Source organism: Panicum hallii, chromosome 8 (assembly GCF_002211085.1).
Source record: "Panicum hallii strain FIL2 chromosome 8, PHallii_v3.1, whole genome shotgun sequence".
Lineage (NCBI taxonomy): Eukaryota > Viridiplantae > Streptophyta > Magnoliopsida > Poales > Poaceae > Panicum > Panicum hallii.
This window is the reverse complement of record NC_038049.1, coordinates 29,225,973-29,243,628: the sequence shown is the minus strand read 5'-3', so window position 1 is coordinate 29,243,628 and position 17,656 is coordinate 29,225,973. Positions and strand designations below refer to the sequence as shown.

The following is a 17,656-nucleotide window of genomic DNA, read 5'->3' as shown; positions in this document are numbered from 1 at the left end:
AGAAATGCAGAGAGCCATGAGAGGTATCTTCAGTGCAGACATTGAGCCTGCAGAACTATTTCTGTATTGCACGTAATTGTCGATATATGCTGGGGGGTTTCTAGTGTAAGATTGCAGGAACAAACTCCAGAATGCGACATGCACCAACTGATTACGCACCAGAGTGGAGTCGCTGTCCTTGCTCCAAAATAAGAGCGATGAACCCACGCACCTTTCAGCACTGAGACAGTGAGTCTGAGCAAATCATGTGCTGAAGATTGGCATTGTGACGAACTGTCACTGTCTATGGCAATAGAGTCATGGCTCAGAACTCAGAAGTCAGAACAGGAAAACAGAGCAAGCTGAGGCAGCATTTGCACTCATTGGAATTGGGTGCATTTCAGTAACTGTTGATAAAGACATAGCATTTGGCACTAAAAATCACAGAACACACACCGGATTAAGGTTTATTACATTCTGCAGGTCAAGTTACAACCCTGTAATTACCCCAATCTCACTGAAACCATTGGGTATATATCATCACATATATACACAAGCTGAAGAAACAAAAATGAAAAACAAGCACTTGAAAGGAGCACAACAAGAAAAGTACAGTACAGCGATTCTACATTCAGGAAGAAGATCCATCCGTTGGTCACCGTTCACCGGAGATGAGCTTCATCCAGACTGTTTCCGCCGCGATCCCATCCTCGACAGCGCGGTCATCCTCCTCAGGACCTTGGAGATCTTGGACAGGCTAGGCTTGCCGCCTCCGAAGTTCATCTTCCTCGTGGAGAACTTGAGCGCCTGCAGGCAGCACAGCTGCCTCACCGAGCCTTCCTCTTCATCGCCGTCGTCTTCCCCCTCTTCCTCGCCTTCGTCGACGACCTCCTCCACCTTGTTGTCGGCCCCGCCTTTCGCCTTGCTCCCGCTGCGCTTCCCGGCCCTGCCCTTGCCGCCGCCGCTGCCCACCTCGTAGGCCTCCCAGAGCATGTCCATGTTGTCGCTGCCTTCCACCACGGCGCGGTCGCGACACAGCCGGAGCTGCATGCGCTCCTCGTAGAGCTTGCACGCCAGCGTCCGCTTCCACTCCTTGTCCTTCCACGACGGCGACCCCTCGCTGACGAGGTTCTCCGACGAGGTCCGCGAGTGCACCCGCCCGGCGATCGATGTCGACTTCAGTGGACTCTCCCTCCCGTTCCACATGGCTGGAGACGCCGTCACGTCCGTGTACACCTCCTCCTCCATTTCTTGCAGTTCTTGCTCAGGTTGCTCGATTTTGTGCGCCTGCTCTTGCAGCTCTGTTTCAGGCTGAGCATCTTTGCCGCCTTGCTGTAGCTTTTCTTCCGCCTGTGCAACAGCGTGAGCAATTTCTTCAGCCTCAGTATTTTGGCTGCATTTTTCACTGGAAGTTTCAGTCTCTGAGCGCGTATACTCTTTGACATCCTTAACTTCTTGCTCTTGCTGTTCATTGGTAGATTCTTCACTACTGGAGGCAACTTCTTGAGCTTGCTGCTCATTGTTGCGTTTGTCGACGCAAGGATCGCCCTCAAATCTCACGCACTGCTTCACATCCTTGATTGGCGCCTTCTCCAAACTGAATTCAACTGAACTTTCCTCCTTGTCCTCAAGCACTGGCTTGATATTGCCAGATACTTGTGCTTCCCATAGCTTGATGCGCTGAGCAATCGAAGAGCGTGGCTTCACCCGCTCACGCTTCTTGATCTCCACTGGTTCAACTGGCTCAGATTTCCTGACCTCCAGTGCTTGCACTGGCTCACATTTCTTGATCTCCACTGTTTGCTCAGGCTTAGAATTCTTGGTCTCCAGTGACTCAGCTGGCTCAGGTTTCTTGATCTCCACTGATTCAACAGGCTCAGATTTCTTGATCTGCATTGGTCGCATCGACTCGCATTTTTTAATCTGAACCTCATGCGCTGGCTCGGGTTTCTTGATCTCCAATATCTTGGCCACCACTGGCTCCACCGGCTTCAATTTCTTGATCTCTAATGCTTGCACTGGCTCGGACTTCTTGATCTCCACTGACACTGGGTCACACTCCAATCTCTTCTCCTCAACACTGTCGCTGATTTCATCAATGGCTGACAAGATGAGGCCCTGCCCCTGAATGCCATTCTCCTCTTGTTCCCCTGCTTCTATTTCTTGCACAAATAATGTGCCCCTGGGGCAACATTGCTCGGCCCAAGAATCAGAGACCTTCAAATCCTCGGAAATCACAACTTTGTCATCGATTTCGTCCTTCAAATCACCAAAATCGTCGTAATCCAAGAAGCTTCTCTCACCAATGGCGCCGCCCATTGTTGGCACCTCGAATGCAAGCTCCTTGCACCCGTCGCCACCTAGCAACAACAAGCTCTTGTCCTCGTCCAAGACAAAGCAAGAAGCAGTGGTGTCGCAGGGCTCACCCATGATCTCCTCGACTCGGAGGACGGAGGCGGCGTCGGTGGGTCCCAGGACGAAGGAGCAGAGCTGCCCGACAAGCCCAGCGCCGGCGCCGGAACCATCGGGGCGGAGCCCAGCGCAGAGCGAGGCGACGGCAATGCCGCAGGTCCTGCCGAGGGACCTCACTCCGGGCCACTCTGCGCAGCCGCCGATGTACGGGCCGGCGGTGGCGAGAACGGCGAGGAGGAGCGACGTGGACGCCAGGAGCGGCCAGAAGAAGGCCGCCAGGGAGGCGAGGCCGCGCGCGAAGATGAGGAGGTAGACGGCGTGGAGCGGGTGCGAGGCGAGGAACACCGCCACGCCGACCAGGTCGTGGAGGAGGCAGAGGGGCAAGGCCGACGCCACGGCCAGGGCGTCGCTGTCGCCGTCGGTGGCGCTTTCTCCGCCGCCGCCGCTGCTGTCGGTGTCGGTGGCGCCGCAGAGCTGGGCCTGCGCCGCGGCCATTGTCGTCTTCCTCGGTCGCTCCTGTGATCTCTGCTCGCTTGGCGACGGCGTGTGTGGGTTTGTTCGCTAGCTAACTACCTGTGCGCGCGTGTGCTCCGGCGTTGGATGGAGGCGGCATGGCGCGTCGTGATCTGCTGCTGCTGCTGCTGTGGGCTTTGGCATGGAGCGAGAGCCGAGAGGCTGGGGAGGAGCAGGGGAAGAAGAGGCTGGGTGAGGTGGTGTGAGGATGTGAAACAGAGGAGAGGGTGGTAAAGAAAGATTGGCAAGATCCGAAGATGAGAGATTGGAGGTGGTTAAAAGAAGAAACAGTAAAGGTAGAGAGGGAGGATGTTTGCAAGGTTTAGGGGGTGTTTGCCGTTACTCCTCGTGAGAGGCTCCAAAGTAAGAGCTGCAGCTATTTTGGAGGAGCCACAATTGGAGGAGTCATAAACTGTGGCTCCTCCAAAATAGCTTCGGCTTCTTTATTCTTTACTGAAAATAGCTCCTTAGATAAAAGGTTTGGTAGGGCTCCTGCAGGAGCTGGAGCTGGAGCCATTATAAAAGTCCTACCAAATAGGACCTTAGCAGTATATATGTAGGTGGTGAGGGTTTATGTAGTTATTTGTATTTTGGATTACAAAAACGATGTTTGGATTATTACCAACTTCTCTGTTGTGCTCAATTCGAACTATAAATCCATTATCTACGAATATCTTTATTTGGATAATAATAGAAAAATGGTTCTGCCTTTTTCACAACCTCCGAAGAAAACAACTAATGGTTCATTATTATGAAATCTTAAAGCTATAGTTTAAGTTTTTATGTAATATCAACTATGTAAGATATTGTGTTCCCTTCCTTATATGATATAGCAGTACTTCTAATTAATTTTCAAGAAAAAGCTGTAATTTTATAGCAACAAATGCAAGGCCTATTTTAGGACGGGTGAACTTAGGATGATGGGTGAGGGAAGGTAAATTTGTACAATTATGACGTTGCAACCGCTGAACGAGCTAGAACGGAAAAGGGGAACAAGACGAGCGTGCATTTTTAGGCTATAGTTCACCGCTCCTTTTCCCTTTGATTTTTATTTTTGCTTTCCGTCTTTTCCTTTGCCATGCTTCAGTCTGTAAGGCTGCCTTACTCCCTTGCGTAGCTCAAAGGCCAAGAAGCTCTGTCACACCACTTCCTTCACGGCACGAGTTCATATTGCACACATTGTTGGAGTACTCATCCTCCTTCACCCTGTCAAAGTTAAATCTCCTTTCAGCTCCTAAAAAAAGGGGTTGAATTTTGTATGACTAGGCGTTAGTTATAAATTAACTACTTTTGTGCAAAGATTTGACAAATCTCTAACAATTTTTATTAAAATAAAACAAAGCTGCACAAAGACGTGTTTGTTCTGTAAACCCCTCTACAAGAATGAAAAGGTCGAGTAGCCGAGTAGGTGAAACATCTTACATACCGGCTGCAAGCGCGACAGACAGGTGGGCCCAGATGGCCGTCAGCTTTACCAGTCCCTCGTCACTCGGCATGCATGCAGTGCAGTGATCATTTGTCAAGATTTCACATAAAGCAGGCACGGGCTGCACGAGTCAAACAGAAGCCCCTGTCCTTTTCCACTGTAGGCTGGCTCTCACAGCTTCCCTTCAGAGCGATGGAGAGGCAGTGAAACCAGCCACGTCCTGCCTCCTCTAGCTGGGTCTTCACGCTGCCAAGGTACATGGTAGAGGAAAAAGATGGAGAGATTCTTTAAAGAAAGATAGAGAGAGGAGGGTCGTCTAGTCCACGGTCCACTAGTCCGGTACCATGGAAATCAAAGAGCCGTCCCGACACTCTTGCAATGGCGGCAAAATTGTCACGTGATCTGAGAATTTTGTGCAAGGAGGGAGACAAGTGACAAGTTGGGAGGGTGAGCAGAAACCGGCTGCAGCATCAGCTCAGCTGGGTACTTGACGCTGCACAATCAGGGCCAATAACGCCGGTGGTTACTTTGAGCGATGCGAAAGGCTAGAGCCCAACTAAAAGCAGAGGCTACATGTTTGTCAACTTTTCCTGGATTATGTGCGGTACCGGCGTGGAAATGATGGGATTTTATGGGTGAGGCCGTTCGAGTTTCGGTGCATGGTGTGAGATGATCGATGGTAGCCATGACAAGCTGCTCATCACCCCGGGGGTTTGATGGTAATCTGCGCGCAACGGAGCCATTGACGATGATCTCACCTTGATTGCGTAACGCGGTTACTCGAGTTGAGGCAAACTAACGGCTTTGGTGATGATTCGTTACTGCATTTAAAGTAGCGCATATCATAAGAAAGAACATGGGGATTTATACACATTCAGGTGAAATTTGGATGATGATCTTATGCGCGATTTTACAATGGAGATGCGTCCAGATATAATCCTAAGCTTGTTCAGTCCATACATACGTACGTGGATCTTAACTGGTTGTCTTTGCTTTTTTGCTTAGCACATTGCAGACAGCAACTGCCCTAAAAATTATGTGTGTCACAAAAGCATCATACATGCCTGACCGGCGACCACATAGTCCCCAGGCAATCCAATCATCCGTCAGCAAAAAGATCAGTCAGGAGCCTCACCAGAGGCAGTCATCTACCACCACCCTTTTCCGTCAGGCCCGGCAGGACGCCAGAGTAAATAAATTTCCTCCCTTTCCACGCGTTTACTTCGTCAGTAAAAGTCAAGGGCGCCAAGCTCGCTCGCTGCTGCCTCGATCAGATCTGCTCGCAACGCTCCAAACGCCGTCACTGTGCTGCCGCTGCCGCTGCCCGTGCAGGGCTGCCGGCCGCCTGCCGTGGCCGGCCGGCGGGGCCCCTGCGCCATGACTGCAAGCTTCAATCCCTCTCCCTCCCTCCCCTCTCCCTCTCTCCCCTGTTCGTTCGACCGGCTGCGACTGTAGGTGCCTGATTGCTACTGGACTTACGCGAGGCATGTGAATACGGTGAGAAACAACGCGAGGACCGTGCATTGTACGCTAGGGCATGCGGTTGCGCCGCCACCGCGGCGAATCCGGACATGGATGAACTGGACGGAGAGGGACGACCTCGTGTCTCTTAACGACACATACAATCATGGGGTTCTGGTTGTAACCCGACTCATAATTTACCCGACCAGACAGTGTAGGGAATAGCGCAATGGGCTCTCGACCACCAACTCGCTGAACAACCAAACAGCCTGTGAAGCTGCTCTGGGTGAATTAAAAGGACAGGCAGGCGATCAGAGGTCGCCTCAAATTATTGGGGCTATGCCTTTTCACATCCAGCGATCGTCGTGCTTCCGCTGTTAGATCGTTATTCAGTAACTTTAAACCTGCAGCAAAAGAACAGGTTAATAAACACGGCATTTCAGTAAGCATATGACTGACTTCCTGAACACGAACGTGAAGGGTAACTCTCAACTATTCGGGTGGGTAGCTTTCAGTTTCCACATACCATTCAAGCTGTTCACCATTGCTTGTAAGAACAATAGTACCAACCAGGTAACATCAAAGCAAACGTCAACCCAACCCAACAAACAGTAGCTACGAACAGTCACAAGGGATCCACCGCACCTTCAGGTTCACATGCAACACAACAACGCCGAAAAGGACGGCAATCCCGCGCAAATTAGGGGACCCCAAGCAAATCAGACCACGATTCCCATGCAACAAATTCAAAGACTTCCGGATTCCATGCAGATCCGGCCTAAGAACCACTTTACACCATCCTGCCTCTAGATACTATATAAAGTTGGAGGGTAGAGGCAGGGGAGGTGGAAAAGCAGGCATGAACATGGTGGCGCCCCACAAATTTGTACCAACCGCAGCGGCGGGAACAGGAGGGCTGCTGAAAAGTTGTCAATCATGGGTGTCTCAAATTGATAGTAGTCCCATAGGTAGTTCAAGATTCATGTCCGTTGCACTGTCACCATGTTCAGCCAGAGCGATTAAGACTATAAGGGGAAACTAGGACATGGCTATAACTATAGGAAGAGTTGGTTTTAAGCTAAACATTGAGGTTCGCCACAGGGCCAATGAATGCCGATGTTCACTCGTTCATCACAGGCTTGTTCTCGCTGGCCTTGGGCCTCTGCTCCTTTGGTTTATGCTCCTCCATTTTCCTGTGATCAGACCGAGCAAGTAAGTCAATAATCATGTAACCTTACTGCAAAGCATGCTACAGATCATAATAGAATAACAATAATCAGCTTCGAAATATAAGAATGCACTCGAGGACTACTAGAGGTACTTTTGATGATAAATATTGGTGGGTGGAGTTTCAAAGATGTTGACGGAAAGACACTATAGGATTGCTTCTGTATTGGACCGCAGTTGGCATTACAATTAATTCAGCAGACTTACATCACTCAATGAAAATTGCTTTCAGATGCATCCATTTTATGTTAATGAAAACTGTTATTTCGTTAAACAATTATTTCCATTCAACTTAAGCCACCAAAATGAACAAAACAATTTATTTGATATAGAAGTTTAAATGATCAGCCTCCATCCACTTGTATCTCGTAAGCGAGCATTCTCCCTGTATGGAAAGCCATGTATGCGACAGCACAAAACTAGGAAGTTTCTCCCAAATGTAACTTGCCATTGTACATTTTCAGTGTAGGTATATTCTCCAATCTACTGACCAACTAAAATAATGATATGCTTATATGAAAACTACCATCTGTTGGAATACATCACACGGTCAATATCTCGTTTTGTGCATAATCAAAGAAAGTTAACTGCATTCTTTGACAATTCTAATTCACGCAATAAACATTCCTAGTCCCTCATCACATTTAAAATTCCCTTACAGTTCCTGTACATCATATGCAACTGCAGAATGTACAAAAGAAAAACATAGGTGCCAGAAATTTTTGTCTCAAGAAAATTGAAAAAAAATTATTAGCAATTCTAGATAATTCAAAAAATACCAGAAAAGAATATAAAAAGCCTCCTCTTGGGCCAGGTAATACAGTTTGTTAAAAAGATAATACAGAAAAACAAAACTATGCAGTTTGTTAAAAAGATCGATCCGTCTATTCCTTAATAAAATGATTCGATCATGCAAGCTCAAAACTACCTCACCATAGCTGAAGTCTAAAATGAAAGCCCTAAACGTACTATCTGAACTGCCAGATGTCTGCACAAAACAGACAGCTCTATTCAATGCAAAGTTGGACCCTTTGGAGTTTATCAGAAATGTAAATCAGCATAGCTACAGAAGTATGCCAACATTATGCCACATAAATGTGTTCCCACCAGTCGAAATACATGTATTGTTTCAGAAGCCATCAATAGTCGAAGGACATCATAGGACATGGACAATGAATGAGGTTGAGATAAGGTACACACTTCACACTCTTCTGTGCATACAATGGCTCCAATATAACTATAGATATGGCATCTTCTACAATAAATAGATGTAGACTATTGCAAGTGGTACAGTTCCAACCAATATTGATTTGGGTAGGACCAACATGGCAATTGATGTATAAGTTGAAAATTGTGTTAAATCTTAGTGCCAACTTTTGCTACAATGCGAGAGTTAATCTCTACTACTAAAAAGAGGTTAAGTGGGAAGAAATCTACCATGGTGTGTCCCCCATGGTGCGATCCCGCACTAATCCAACGTTCAGCCGCTAACCACCGTCGTCCGTCCCATCAGCGTCCGTCCTGCCGATGGTTTGTCTGATCTCTTCCTCCCTTCCGTCGTTCGCCCGTCGTACTTCGAATTTGAACCTGCGTACACCTCGCGCTTCCCCTCATGTTTAGTGGATCTGATTCACCTTTCCTTTTTCCTGTCAGGTGCGTGAACCTAGACTCCGCCGCCATCGCGCCCCACGCCTTGCTCTGCCGTGCCTGCCGTGTTCCCGCGCCCTCAGACTCCCCCGCCGTGATCCACTGCCGCTGCGCCCCACGCCTTGCTCCATCGCGCATGCCGTGTTCCCGCGCCCTCGGACCGTGCTCGGGCTCCACCACCCTCGGGTTCCGCCGCCGTCGCCCCGTCGTGATCTCGCGCCTGGCGTGGCCTCGGGCTCCGCCGCCGTCACACCACACGCCCTCCGTCGTGCGACCACCCGTGTTGATCCGGCGCCGGGTTGATCGCATGCTGTCTCCAGCCTACCGCGGCTCTCGCCGTCGTTCATTGTCTCCAGCCTTCTCCAACTACGTCGTGCCCATCCTTCTCCTCTTGGCGATGATGGGGGCATGCGGGTTGGTAGATAGGTGCGGCGGGATGACGCCCTTCCCTTCCCTTCTAGGAGCAGCGTGTGGACCGGTGGTCAATGTTCCTCACTGGCAAGAGCCTATTAGACGCGGAACCGGTGCTACGGGACCTGGTGGCATTGTACATCACCCCCATCGATCTCTTCTTAGCCCCAGCCCTCCTCGACAAAATCAACAGGTTCTCGACTCGACTCTTCGCGTTGTCCGTTCCTCTCCGAAGGATCGTTGCCCTCATAATTCTTTATGCAGTATTGAGTAGTAGCTACCCAATTGTTGGATGCGTGCCTGCTCTTACCATCACATGGATGGATTTGCAGCTACTACGTGACCATTGGTAGCCTCGCAGGTGGGCCGAGGCGACTTTCAAAGGATGACATCAGCTGGGTGGTGTGATGCTCGCAGTGTTGTTCCGGCTTGCATCCCTTCTGTTCGATGATATGCCTTGGAGGAGGACTGACATGTCCTACCTGTAATCTCTATGCTTCCCTTTGTTTGTTTGGTTGCAGGAAGTTGCCAATGTACAATGTGCCACTTAGAAGGTGATATTCTAGATGTTTCAATAATGCATAGTGTGGATTCATGGAGCTGAATTGGTATTGGTATTGGTATGACGTGATCTAGGTTGTACATGGAACAGGAAGACGGAGATGAGCAGGAGCAGGAAGGCCAGCGGCGTCGGCTAGGATTTTTGCCTTCTTGGAAATGGTTAGTAAGCCGGTGGTTGGTGGATATTGTGAGTTTGTGACTAACACAAGAGCGTGAATTGATCTAGGAAAATTGGATTATCTCTGCTTTTATTAGCTGCTGGTTGTTGTTGTTTGATTAGTTACTTGATGAGGATGCAAGCACAAAGTTATTCTAGCAATTACATAATTATTTTGCAGACAACAGTCTGCTATGTGCTTGGTTTTGATGTTGGTTGCAGAAAAAAAATGTTTGCTGCAGGGTTATAATGGCCGTCAGTTCCACAGAATGATCAAAGATTTCAAGATTCAGGGTGGTGACTTCTTTAAGGTTTAACTCATTCACCAAGCAACAAGCATGAATTTGTCTTTTTATATCTGCTCTGGCATTTATTCCTTAACCCTGATAAGTGACAGCAAGCAAGGTACTCCTTTTGGTTATTCTTGTTCCTGAAAAAAAAAACTTCCACTCCAAGCAGAATGTTCCTTTTTACATTGGCATCAATAATATGCCAAGCTGTCTACAGGATGTAGTTTCTGTGTATCAGGTACGTAAATACTAAACTTCAGATTTCTTGGCAAAACAAAGCTCTATGGTTTGTGGTTTGCGGTTCTGTGAATTAGGATACGGTTACGTATTTGAGCCTGCAACAGGAAGTCATGGTAGTGCAATTTGCTGAAATTTTTGCTGGTTGCTTAACGCTGATGAACACAAGACTGCAAGAAATGCATTAGAGAGGCAACGGGTGTATCCAAGGAAACTTCAAACATGTTAAGAAATTGTATAGGCACAAATGTCAGAGTTTCATACCTCATTGTCTCATTCTGAATTTTTTACTCTATAAATTTAAATATAAAGTTTAGAATTTTTTTTATTGAACTGTGATAACAGATAAATGATGCCCATTTTTCATTGACTTGTACTAACTGAAGTATTAAGACCTTAGCTAAGCTATCCCTATATAAATGCATGTTTCATTCTTTTGGATGAAATCCATAACCTCACCTAGATGGATGCAGATGCGAACTCTACTGAGGCCCATTCAGACTTTCAGAGATAACAATCACAACACTTTTGTGGCCTATTTAGTTACTTTTTTATTCATTGAGTTCATCTTTATTATTGATGTATATACCAAGCTGAATGCCATACGATTTCAACTGCTATCTGATTTCTAAGTGCTTGGTTTTGATGTTGGTTGCAGAAAAAAAATATTTGCCGCAGGGTTATAATGGCTGTCAGTTCCACAGAGTGATCAAAGATTTATGGTTTTGATGTTGGTTGCAGAAAAAAACTTCCTCTCTAAGCAGTATGCAATTCAGTCCAAAATTTATTGTTGCAGATGGAATTGTCTAGCAGAAGAACATGGCATTAAATCAGGATGACACCTAGGAGAAAACTATAATGGGTCATCAAGAGCAAGCAACTTAACTGCCATATTCAGTATGTACATACTTGATTTCATACAAGCAGCTCACGTATTTCTTCCACATGGAATTGTGGATGCATTAGCTCGGGCAGCCTCTGGTTTACTCATAAAGCACCTGCACTTCAACAGCTTCTTGCATCCAGTTAAATTTGGCAGGACCCTGCCACAGCCACCAACAAGTACTCTGCCTTTTCAGTTACAGTTGTCTCTGAACATGGATAGGTTAATAACAATATATGTCATGTGTCATGTGACAATACTCACCACTTACAATTGCTCTATCAGGTTCTTCAAACAGTCCACCAAAGAGACAACCCTAGTTACTGGGGCCATATGGATTAGGAGGCTGGAATGGCGAACTGCATATCACAACTTCTTATATTATAGATGAAGGGCTAACCTCCAAAAGAGAGTTTCCATCTTCTTCCGCTACCTCAAGGTAGTAGGCCACTAACTTTCAAACTAAACATCTTGGCTAGACACACTTTTGGGAGTGTAGTGTGATTCTTTGGCTGTAAGATTTCCAAAATAGGACCATGATCTAGGACAGGCATGTTTTATAACATGGTTCCCTTTTCCATTTCTTTTAACATTGAAGGAGCCATATATTATTTTGGAAGAAGCCCATTTTTGACCATCCAACTATCGCCTCAGTTTGGTTTTGACCATCGAACTGCAAAACTAGGAATCTTTAGCCACCCAACTCTTAAAACCGTTCATATTTGGCCATTGACCGGTTTTTATGGTGGTTTTGCTGACATAGACGCCACATGGCGGTGGGGCCCACCTGTCAGCCCTCCTCTCCTCTCTCTCTCTCTTTATTCTCTCCTCTCACTCTCTCTCCTCTCCTATCCCTCCCCTCTCCACCTGTGCCGTCCGCCACCCTCCCCCCACGCCTCTCCAGCTCGCCCGGCCGCACTAGCCCGTGGCAGAGCTGCAGCTCGCTTTCCCGGCGGCACTGGCCTGCTGCGGAGCTCGAGCTCGCCCAGCCTTCTCTGCGTACCCGCCGGGGCTCAAGGCCGGCACGGCGTGCACCGCCCCAGGAAGAGGAGGACGACATAGGTGCTGCCTCGATGCTCATGGAGACCGTGCCGCGGGCTTGCTCTGCTTCTTGGCGTCCCTCACTGGCGCGAGAGGTGCTGCACGAGAGATGTGCTGCAGGAGAGAGGTGCTCCCGATGCGGCGAAATCTCGCGGCCGGTGCCCATGGCCTGGCATGATTCGGCCCGATTCGGTGAGGACGCTGGATCTCGATGCTTCCTTGGCGGGGGAACTCATGGGTAGTTCGACGAGTGGGAGAGTGCCAGGAGGAGCAGGAGCGCTGGGGCAATTGGGAGCTGCTGATGGCGACGACACGGAGGAGGGCGTGGAGGCGGAGCAGCAGGAGCGAGAAATAGAGAGAGGAGAGGATAGAAGAAAGAGAGAGAGGAGGGCTGACAGGTGGTCCCATCGCCACATGGCATCCACATCACTAAAACCACCCAGCAAAACAGTCTAATGGCCAAATGTGGACAGTTTTGATAGTTGGATGGTCAAAGATTTCTGGTTTTAGAGTTGGATGGTCAAAACCAAACTTAGGCAATAGTCCGTGGTCAAAAATAGACTTTTTCCTATTAGTTTTGCTCTAACTAATTATGCATCATTTTTAGAATCTGAATGTTTTAGTAGTTGATAAATACAGTCTTCAAGTCAGTTGGATGTTTAAATATGTATATTTTAAATCAATTGCTATATAATTTTTGTATGATCTGGATGAATTTTGCTCATCTCACAAAATTCGTAGGAGCTTTTTCTCTTATTTTACATATTACTAACTTCTTTTTTCCTTCTTTAACTTTGTTTTTCTCTAATAATGGTTCCTCTTAAGCTTTAGTTTAAGATGTGTTGAATTAATCAACAAGGCAAACATCTGAACATCGACAATTTAAAAAGCTTGCGAGAGCTACACGGCCAAGATGGTCAGCGTAATCGTGGACAACAGCAAGAGCATTCTGGCTATGTGCTCTAGCAAGCTTTTGAGATGAGGAACCAAATGTATGGCCCGCTCTAGCAAGATGTGGGAAAGTAAACATACGGCTCTATGGACATTGATGCTTATGGAGGAAATTCGTTCCACCCGTAGCAACGCACGGGCACACACCTAGTCCTACAGCATAATTACTAATCTTCCTTAGCCTTACATCGACAGCAATCAGCATGTCAGTACCAAGATGAAACTTCTATATAGACTATATCACTTGGGAGAATAGGGGGCTGTTTGGATAATTTAGTGAACCTTACGAGGTGGGTAAATTGACTCAACTGCCCAAGCTTACCTTGGCTACACTTGCACATTTGGTTATCAAGAGTTTGATGGGTACATTCTTAAGTTGCAATGGATTTCTAAAAAGAGTGGAAGACACCGGGAAAAAGTGAAAAATAGAAAAATGGAACAAAATACCAATCATAGATAGGACCGCCGGAGGATTGGCTCAAAGTCAACACGGATGCTTCTTTCTCTGTTGCGACTGCTTCCGGAGCTAGCGGCGTGGTGCTCAGGAACTCCCACGGCGAGGTTTTGGCAGTAGGGGCTCGCGCCTACACCAACATTGCAAATGTGACTATGGCAGAAGCATTGGCGGGGAGGGACGGCATGGTGCTTGCAACTGAGCAGGGAGCAACAAAGGTGATACTGGAGGCGGACAATATGCAGGTGGCAAGCCTCATTCGTGCAGAGGAAGGGATCCGCAGTAGTTTGTTTACTGCTTTTGATGTTTCTTTTGTTCAAAGGGAGGGAAACGAGGCTGCTCACAGGTGTGCGAGTATGCCATCGGAGGCCACCCCTCTACTCTCTTGGTCTGGCCTTCTCCCAAACTGGCTTGTGGAGATTGCCGGCAAAGATTGTAATGACTCCTTAAATCAATAGAAGCTCTCGTGATTTGCCCTTAAAAAATAGATAGGATAATGTTGGTCACATATCATGTGCAAAACTACCTAGGCCATGTTGGAGGGCCAAACTTAACTAACTCCTTATCAGAAAGGCTAGACTTTAACAAGTGTCTCCCATGATGCATTCAAAGACGTCAAGAAAAATTCAACATAATGCACATGTGTGCAGAGATCACAAGAAAGTGGCCCAATATCTCTGGAAACAGCAGCCCATACCTATATCCTTCTCATATATTGTCATCACCAACTGCATATAACGAGCCCAAGTGCAATGCGACTTCATCAAAATAGATGATAAAATAAGTCATTTCGTACTAAACAATAGGCATAATTTGCGGAATACCATATCCCGGGCACCAGTAAATGTTCTCACTGAGTAACTTGATGGGTCATTTTTAAGCGCCTTTTTACTAATAATTCAGGAAAAAGAATATATCACTCAATACATATCATACTATCATATCGTCATTTGTTCAACCAACAAAGCAAGATCAGCAGACAGCCAGACACACTATTTAATTCGATAAACACAATATATAACCAGTATGATAAAGAAGGGGCTTCAACTGGTAACCAGAACGTGCAAACACTATAGTGGAATCTAAATATATCATTGTATCCTCTTCTTCCCTACAATCCAAAATCATCAGGATGAACAGCACCAACATCAAAATGTGAACCCAAAAACAAAAATCTCCAAAACGCATTATTATGAAGGCAAGCACCCACGGAACAACCCCACGATGAAGGATTACAGCATCCCTACCTACGACCCCTGTTCCTGGAAAGCCGTTTCCCCTAATCTGAGGAGCTAGATTCTCGCAACATCCGAATTCGACCCGTCATAGAACGAAGCGCAAACAACAGGACGTGATAGAACGAAGCGCAATCCAATACTAGGAAACGACGGGCGACGGGCTGGGTTTTTTTTTTTTGGCGTCTGGGAGACAGGGGTTGGAGGAGGGAACGGACGGACCTCTTGTCGGCGCCGCCCTTCTGGCTGAGGAAGGAGCGGAAGAGGGGCGAGTTCACGTCGTACATCATCTTCTCCTTCTCCCGCCGCCGCCGCTGCCGCAAGCTAGGGGTTCGTCCTCCGGCCTCCCTTTCTCCTCTCCGGCGAGCGCTGGTGCGATGAAGGTGTGTGTGGGCTGGAGGGAGCGCAGCGCGGTGGTGGGCTGGGCTGTGGTGGCGTCTTGCGGACCAGAGGGAGGGTTTGTGGACCTCGCTCGCTGCGGGGGAGGTGAGGAAGGCCTGGCCCTGACACAGTGAGCACTAATGTTAACTGTAAGCCCAGTAGCCTGCCCCTCAAAAAGTATAAGCCCAGTAGCCCGAATGACCTGTCATGTTAAGGCAACTCCCTCCGTTCTAAAAAAAACCGTTCTTTTAGCGAAATTTCTATACATCTATCGGGTGTTTTCCACCCGTCTTTTTCACTCAGATTTCCACGGCTGTGATCTCCATAAGATTCGTGCAGCATTGGGCTGGTGTTTTTTTTTTGTTGGCCCGTTTGTTCCGTTCGGCCCAACATCCCATTAGATCGTTGTGCTTTTCTTCTCTCCCGATAGCCTGTTGTCTTCTCGTCCTTTTGTTTTCCTCGCGGAGCTCACGACGGCAGGCGGCGCCGAGAAACGGCATGCTGCGGCGACGTGTGATGGAGCGGCGATTTTGATGGGCTGCAGCGCGAGCGAAGGTCGGTGTGTTCTGTCCCCGCTCATCTCATTCTACCAGGAGCAGCGCAACCGTTCTCCCCACATCCAGGTGCTTTGCAATCAACTTCATTTTGTTTTTTGTTTGTTTGGATTGATTCCCCATACAACTTGATGGGGGATTGGGGAGGGTGGGGGGCGATTTTTGCGCTGTGTACCCATGCGGCAGTGGGACAGTTATCATTTCGATTTTTAGTGGGTAATTCTTCATGCGGTAGCCTTTTGAGTTGATGGGTGATTTTTTTTGGGATTAATTGCTCCTCAATTTGTTCGGTGCTGTTAATCTATGTGTGATTTTTGCTCTGGATGTGGTGGATTTTTCCCGCGCCGTAAATGCTGAATGCGGTTCAATTGTGTACCTTTTGTTTGGATCACAAGGCGTGAAGATTTTGTTAGCTTTACGTATGCCTTCCTGTGCAGATTTTGATCGGCAAATTTCGCAGTAGTACATCTGCTAATTTCACTGAGATGCGGTGGATCTCACCCGCATGCGTCCCAGCAGCTCATGTTGTTCGCCCTCAGCGAATCACTCAGTGCTTCAAAATTGAGTGTCACGATTGCTCAGGGTTGGAAAGGATATTCCTCTGCTGTAGTTCAGTGCTTGTCTGCTTTGCTAGTTGATGCCCCCTGTTGTTTTCATCTCTATTGCTAGTTGGAAATGTAGTGCTGCTCGGTGTTAGTGATTGTTAGATGGTTTCCAAATAAGTATCATTCTGAAGTCCTTTTTGTCAGAATTATCAAGAGCAATGCCATTTCCAACATGCGTCTTATCTTTTTTTAAAACCCCCTACGTTGATGTTGCTTTCATCTGTGACATAGCTCCAAGGATGAGTGCAATTTTGGTCCTGAACTGTTCGGGTTTTCTTGGATCTTTTTTATTGTTAGATCTCCAGGGACCTGAATTTACTACCAGTACTCTCACGTAATCAAATTTGGTAGTGTTCTGTGTGGTGGTTAGGAATAGTTGTTAGTGTTCAACAACAACACACAGCTTTGTTGGTGCCCCTATTGGTGGTCACGGCAAGTAGTCCATTCCCTTTTTCGTGAGTCCATATGGTGAACCTGGGTTATGAACGAACATGCTTGTTAGGAGTAAACTTGTGTTTATTTTACCCTTTCTTTTTCATTAGCTTGTGGGGCTCTGCGTTCCGGGTCAACTGGATCAGAGCCGCGTCAGTGGGACGTGCGAGTCTTGTCACGGCATGGCGTTCGTGTCCGTGTCGCACGGCGTGACGGAGGGTAGTTTGTATACTGCCTCTCGCCTTCTTTTGTAAAGCTTTGCTATATATAAGAGAAAGATGAAAAATGTCGCTGGTTAGCGCGACTCCAAAACTATCGTCTCGTGTTCACCTGTGTGTGTTCATCGCGTTCTCTGCGTTCCTCGCCGGAACGTCCAGAGCAACCTCGCCGGAGAGAGTCCGGCTGACATTTGGTATCAGGGCTAATCATCCAGGGACCTGATGTCCTCGCAGCCGCACGGCGGGCGGTCGCACACGCCGCCGCGTCGCCGTCGTTCATCGCTCTCGCCTACACCACGCCGTGGCCGCCGTCCGCCGGAAGTGATCATCCGGCGCACTATCAAGGAGACCGGCGCATCGGTGCAGTACCCCATGCTCACCCGTTCCAATTATCAGGAATGGGTCATGCTCATGCAGGTGAACATGGAAGCTCAAGGCATCTGGTATGCGATCGAGCCCGAGGAGGATGAAATCATCGAGTACCGTGACGACCGCCTGGCGATGGCGGCCATCCTGCGCTCCGTCCCGGCAGAGATGCTGCCCGCACTTCGTGGCAAGCGCACAGCGCAAGCTGCGTGGGA

General features: G+C 47.9%; 2 protein-coding genes across 2 annotated transcripts; both read right to left on the bottom strand.

Moving 5' to 3' along the window:
* Positions 1 to 399: 399 nt before the first annotated feature.
* LOC112902973 lies at positions 400 to 3,252 on the bottom strand. Its single transcript, XM_025972174.1, has one exon. It carries the CDS (start codon positions 2,884 to 2,886, stop codon positions 658 to 660), a length of 2,229 nt encoding a protein of 742 aa, XP_025827959.1. The 5' UTR covers positions 2,887 to 3,252; the 3' UTR covers positions 400 to 657.
* A 3,459-nt stretch (positions 3,253 to 6,711) lies between these two features.
* On the bottom strand, positions 6,712 to 15,321 carry LOC112901960 (wound-induced basic protein-like). Its single transcript, XM_025970838.1, has 2 exons — positions 15,108 to 15,321; positions 6,712 to 6,984 (listed from the first exon to the last, which is right to left on the bottom strand). Exons 1-2 carry the CDS (start codon positions 15,173 to 15,175, stop codon positions 6,912 to 6,914), a joined length of 141 nt encoding a protein of 46 aa, XP_025826623.1. The 5' UTR covers positions 15,176 to 15,321; the 3' UTR covers positions 6,712 to 6,911.
* Between the last annotated feature and the right edge of the window lie 2,335 nt (positions 15,322 to 17,656).

Excerpts from the sequence above, each read along its gene's own strand:
- LOC112902973 (XM_025972174.1), bottom strand. The coding sequence starts at position 2,886 with ATGGCCGCGGCGCAGGCCCAGCTCTGCGGCGCCACCGACACCGACAGC.
- LOC112901960 (XM_025970838.1), bottom strand. The coding sequence starts at position 15,175 with ATGATGTACGACGTGAACTCGCCCCTCTTCCGCTCCTTCCTCAGCCAG. Across the intron at positions 6,985-15,107 it reads AAGGGCGGCGCCGACAAGAG|GAAAATGGAGGAGCATAAAC; the intron begins GTCCGTCCGTTC and ends GTCTGATCACAG.